The sequence below is a fragment of the Nanorana parkeri genome, unplaced genomic scaffold (assembly GCF_000935625.1).
Source record: "Nanorana parkeri isolate BGI_ZX_2015 unplaced genomic scaffold, ASM93562v1 scaffold3305, whole genome shotgun sequence".
In the NCBI taxonomy this organism is placed as follows: domain Eukaryota; kingdom Metazoa; phylum Chordata; class Amphibia; order Anura; family Dicroglossidae; genus Nanorana; species Nanorana parkeri.
The window spans coordinates 37,017-42,951 of NW_017309573.1; the positions used below are offsets into that span (position 1 = coordinate 37,017).

General features: G+C 48.5%; 1 protein-coding gene across 1 annotated transcript in view; it reads right to left on the reverse strand.

Annotated features, from left to right (window-relative positions):
* LOC108803024 (engulfment and cell motility protein 3-like) overlaps window positions 1-5,935 on the reverse strand; it is a 24,803-nt gene that overhangs the window by 7,184 nt on the left and 11,684 nt on the right. Inside the window, exons 7-10 of the mRNA XM_018574872.1 lie at window positions 5,469-5,605; window positions 5,095-5,258; window positions 1,172-1,284; window positions 307-411 (exon numbers count right to left, since the gene is read on the reverse strand). Coding sequence (XP_018430374.1) covers window positions 307-411; window positions 1,172-1,284; window positions 5,095-5,258; window positions 5,469-5,605 — 519 coding nt within the window. The remainder of the gene's footprint in view (window positions 1-306; window positions 412-1,171; window positions 1,285-5,094; window positions 5,259-5,468; window positions 5,606-5,935) is intronic.

A 5,935-nucleotide genomic window follows, 5' to 3' on the forward strand; every position in this document is an offset into this window, starting at 1 on the left:
GCCCCACACCCCAATAATCTGTCACCTCCCCTGTATACAGCCCCACACCCCAATAATCTGTCACCTCCTCTGTATACTGCCCCACACCCCAATAATCTGTCACCTCATCTGTATACAGCCCCACACCCCAATAATCTGTCACCTCCCCTGTATACAGCCCCACACCCCAATAATCTGTCACCTCCCCTGTATACAGCCCCACACCCCAATAATCTGTCACCTCCTCCCTTATATAGTTCATATATTGTATGTCTCATATGCGTCGTCTCTCCCACCCCCCGCTTTGTAGTCTCGAGATGTTCTCACTTTTTGAGGCAAGTGTTTCAATCGGCAGGGTGTCAGTGTTGTGCTCGAGGTCCCCGTAGTGCAGCACTTTGTGGTTTGGGGAGAGTCGGCAGAACCAAAGCTTATCTGAAAGAAGGGAATACATTTATTTTCCTGTAGGATTAAATGTCGTTATTATCCATTCACAGCCTTCTGCACGGCTTCCTGTATTCACCTTCATTGTAACAAAGTATCAGACGTCATCCTGAGGATATGACTGGATGGATTTGGGTCTATTTTTATCATTATCAGTTATGTATTTGTAACTATTGCTCACCATGAAACGATACCGGGAACACTAGTCCAATATGTGCCACCAAGATACTCATAGTAGGGACTTGAAATGTAATTTTAGATTCCCATGGGGACTGTAGGGACTGTATAGACATTTGCAGATACAGATAGGGACTGGAGAAATATCTTTATAGTTAGCTAATTTGTATGGAGATTGTATTCCATCCCGGGGGCGGGGCTTGGAGCGGTGACTACTTTACAACACACACAGGGGTCATGGGGAACAGACGTAGCCCCCCTCCAGAAGGAAGGACGGTGTCCCAGATGATTGGAGGATCTCCAGCCGAGTGACACAAATAAGATACATTGTTGTTAAGGTATTTGAATGTATTTTTTAGATTTCACTCCTAAGTTTAGTGTCGCCTACTTTCCCAGAGACACAACAGGAAGTGAAAGCAAGTTTCTACAAATTGAGGGAAACGACCTTCTTAGACAATTGTCACATTTGGAAGTTTCATTTCTCTTCCTGTTCCAGTGATGAGTGCTGAGATAAAATCCATGTTAGGGACTATTCTAAACCTGAAGTTAAAGTGAATTGGGTGTAGTTTCTTACCCTGCCTTCTTCGGGTGCTGACCTTCCTGAACTTGGTGCCCTCACACAGGAAATGGAGTCTTTGCTGTCTGATTAGGTTCAGGAGCTCTGGTTGAAGCTGCGCTCTGAGTTCCCTACATAAAACACAGAGAAGTGAAGCCCAGATGGGTCAAAGACAATCTGCATGTTGCTGTCCTCATTTCCTACAGAGCACGGGCGGGTTCAGCAGAGATTGTCGCTTCCAGTTTGGGGAGGCTAAACATTGATCTTAATGGGAGTTCCCACTGTCACCCAGGCAAAGCAAAAACTACCCTTGTTGGGGAACTGCCCCAGCGCTGCAAGGGTTAACTGCTTGTTCAGGTCTAGTGGTCAAACTGATACTTACCTGATCCCTGCCGGCTCTCTCCAGGCTGCTGGACCAGTACCCGCTGGCTTCCTCCAGGCTGCTGGACCAGTACCCGCTGGCTTCCTCCAGGCTGCTGGACCAGTACCCGCTGGCTTCCTCCAGGCTGCTGGACCAGTACCCGCTTGCTCTCTCCAGGCTGCTGGACCAGTACCCGCTTGCTCTCTCCAGGCTGCTGGACCAGTACCTGCTTGCTCTTTTCCCCTGGGCTCAGGCGGGGTAAGGTCTTTTGATGTCATCACATCTAATGTGGGTTTCATAAATCTGTATTTTTTGTGTGGCCAAACAGGGATATTCCACCAGCTAGAGCAGAGGGGGAGGAGAGCACTGACCGTCGGGAGAGGCGTAGAAGAGAAGAGTGCTGAGCGCAGAAGGAGGTGGGGAAGAGAGCGCTGACTGCCAGAGAAGGGGAAGAAGAGGAGAGCGATGAATGCCGGTGGATTGGGGATCACATAAGTAAATCTGCTTTACGTCAGCCCCTAGACATAAACGAGCACTTAACCCTTGCAGTGTGGGGGTATCCTTATTGCCAGGGTACTTTTTTTGCTTGCCCGGAGATGGGCTTTTAACAAGCAGCTGGCTGGCTTTCAATAAGCTACAAGTAGTGCTGAAACCTTCTAGCGACCGCCAGCACTTCCATTAAAGTCCAACTCCGGGCTCAGCCCCACCCCCACCTTGTGTGTTTATTATGAATATTTTATTCTTCTTTTTAAAGTCTTCTGACCAATCACACGATGCATTGGGTCCTCTGTGGTCTTCACTTAGACACCCGGCACTCACACTCTATATTCCAGGTTGAGTGACGCTGACCTTCATTTAACCAACAAGACAGAAGACAAGAAATGATTGCAGGGAACAGTTCCGGATTGAGGGTCCGTTGGGGGGCTTTAAGATCCTTTTAACTTCCCCAAACTGAAGCAGAAAGGTGCCTGAATGGTGTCTGAATGGTGCCTGATGCCTGAATGGTGCCTGATGCCTGAATGGTGTCTGAATGGTGCCTGATGCCTGAATGGTGCCTGAATGGTGTCTGGTGCCTGAATGGTGTCTGGTGCCTGAATGGTGCCTGAATGGAGTCTGATGCCTGAATGGTGCCTGAATGGTGCCTGATGCCTGAATGGTGTCTGATGCCTGAATGGTGCCTGAATGGTGCCTGATGCCTGAATGGTGTCTGATGCCTGAATGGTGCCTGATGCCTGAATGGTGTCTGATGCCTGAATGGTGTCTGAATGGTGCCTGATGCCTGAATGGTGCCTGATGCCTGAATGGTGCCTGAATGGTGTCTTAAAGCTGATTGAAGCTTGCTGTACACACTTTGTATACAAAGCATTTATATCAGACACCTTATATGACCTAATGATTTCATTCTGGCCTCTGTAGGGGTATGTCTGTTGGCATCATGTATGACCTCTGTATGTGTCATGTTGTTCACAATCGTGTTTGAGGCTTAAAGAACTGAAGCAGAAAGGTGCCTGAAGGGTGTCTGAATGGTGCCTGATGCCTGAATGGTGCCTGATGCCTGAATGGTGTCTGAATGGTGCCTGATGCCTGAATGGTGCCTGAATGGTGTCTGGTGCCTGAATGGTGTCTGGTGCCTGAATGGTGCCTGAATGGAGTCTGATGCCTGAATGGTGCCTGAATGGTGCCTGATGCCTGAATGGTGTCTGATGCCTGAATGGTGCCTGAATGGTGCCTGATGCCTGAATGGTGTCTGATGCCTGAATGGTGCCTGATGCCTGAATGGTGTCTGATGCCTGAATGGTGTCTGAATGGTGCCTGATGCCTGACTGGTGCCTGATGCCTGAATGGTGCCTGAATGGGGTCTTAAAGCTGATTGAAGCTTGCTGTACACACTTTGTATACAAAGCATTTATATCAGACACCTTATATGACCTAATGATTTCATTCTGGCCTCTGTAGGGGTATGTCTGTTGGCATCATGTATGACCTCTGTATGTGTCATGTTGTTCACAATCGTGTTTGAGGCTTAAAGTGAACCTGACCTGAAATTGATGCAGCGCCATGTGGTTATAAAGTTCCTGTTAGCCTTCAAATTGATCCATGTCAGGCCCAGGGGGTCCACGAAGTAACATTGAAGTAAACCTTCCTGAGAGGCTGACATGGCTGGCCTCCTTCTGAAAATGCTCATTGTTTGGCTGCTCTACTGATTTGGAACAAATATGGAGGTCAGAAAAGGCCGAGCCACCCTAGAAGTTCCAAGTCAGTGACTTAAAGTGCTGAAGTCAGAGAGTCAGTGTAACAGCTAGAGAGTCAGAGAGTCAGTGTAACAGCTAGAGAGTCAGAGAGTCAGTGTAACAGCCAGAGAGTCAGTGTAACAGCCAGAGAGTCAGAGAGTCAGTGTAACAGCCAGAGAGTCAGTGTAACAGCCAGAGAGTCAGAGAGTCAGTGTAACAGCTAGAGAGTCAGAGAGTCAGTGTAACAGCCAGAGAGTCAGATGGTGCCTGATGCCTGAATGGTGTCTGATGCCTGAATGGTGTCTGAATGGTGCCTGATGCCTGAATGGTGCCTGATGCCTGAATGGTGCCTGAATGGTGTCTTAAAGCTGATTGAAGCTTGCTGTACACACTTTGTATACAAAGCATTTATATCAGACACCTTATATGACCTAATGATTTCATTCTGGCCTCTGTAGGGGTATGTCTGTTGGCATCATGTATGACCTCTGTATGTGTCATGTTGTTCACAATCGTGTTTGAGGCTTAAAGTGAACCTGACCTGAAATTGATGCAGCGCCATGTGGTTATAAAGTTCCTGTTAGCCTTCAAATTGATCCATGTCAGGCCCAGGGGGTCCACGAAGTAACATTGAAGTAAACCTTCCTGAGAGGCTGACATGGCTGGCCTCCTTCTGAAAATGCTCATTGTTTGGCTGCTCTACTGATTTGGAACAAATATGGAGGTCAGAAAAGGCCGAGCCACCCTAGAAGTTCCAAGTCAGTGACTTAAAGTGCTGAAGTCAGAGAGTCAGTGTAACAGCTAGAGAGTCAGAGAGTCAGTGTAACAGCTAGAGAGTCAGACAGTGTAACAGCCAGAGAGTCAGTGTAACAGCTAGGAAACAAGTACATTCTGAGTACGAAGGACCAATGGTATCTTCTAGGTTTCTCTCAGGAAGGTTTACATTATGTCCTCCTCCACCTGTAACTCAATCTTCTAGTGCTGGTGCCTCTACTGCCCACTAAGGTTCTAGCATGTGACAGTTGTACAACAGGGGTGGAGCTTAGTGGTGGAAGGGGGCGGGGTTTCATCTCAGTTTGGGCAGAAGGATCCAAGAGGTCTCACACAGGAATCAGCCTGTGCTGATAGAAGCATGAAGATCTGCAATTTGTGACCCGACAGTCTCCTGGAATCACTGACATGGAACAATATATAGAGATAATAATTCTGCTGCGGCCCAACAAGCTCCGAAGTCAGAGGATTGGGCAGCGTTTCCAGAAGGAAATCACTCGTGGCTTTTCTTTCAGTCACCACATGGCACCAACACTTTAGTCAAGCTCACTGTAAGTTGGCTTTGGTGGACTTCTCACATGACAGGTGGGGAAAGTGCTTCGTCTTGGATCAGTCTCTCCTCTTGGCGTCTGCGCAGAATCTCACTATAATTCAGCGATGAAATCTTTGTCCGGAAAACGTCCATTGATGTCGGTGCGAGAGCAAGAGTGCGAGAAATCTGTTGCTTCACCACATGCATCACCTGAAGAGATAAGAACAACAAGCTTCACCACATGCATCACCTGAAGAGATAAGAACAACAAGCTTCACCACATGCATCACCTGAAGAGATAAGAACAACAAGCTTCACCACATGCATCACCTGAAGAGATAAGAACAACAAGCTGGCAAGAATGAGAAGGTCCAAACAAGACCTGAAACTCTCAGACCCTCATAACAAGGAGATGGTGACCTTATCAAAGTCCTCCTGGGTGGCTCTCATCTCCTTCCATGTCTTATTCAGCACCTGAATGCAGACGGAGAAGAGTTCGTGCAGGAAGTGGTCCTGAGCATAGAAGAGGGTCAGGAAGCTTTGGCCGGTCTCTGAAACTGAAATATCACAAAAATGAAAAGTCATGACCTGGACCAGAATGAAAGCCTGACAACGGCATGCCAGTCTCCACCAAATACACCCAAAGGCCTAACCCTCATTATGTCCCATCATCCGACGCTGCGTCCCCTCATCCGACGCTGCGTCCCCTCATCCTACGCTGCGTCCCCTCATCCTACGCTACGTCCCGTCATCCTACGCTGCGTCCCGTCATCCTACGCTGCGTCCCCTCATCCTACGCTGCGTCCCCTCATCCTACGCTGCGTCCCCTCATCCTACGCTGCGTCCCCTCATCCTACGCTGCGTCCCGTCATCCTACGCTGCGTCCC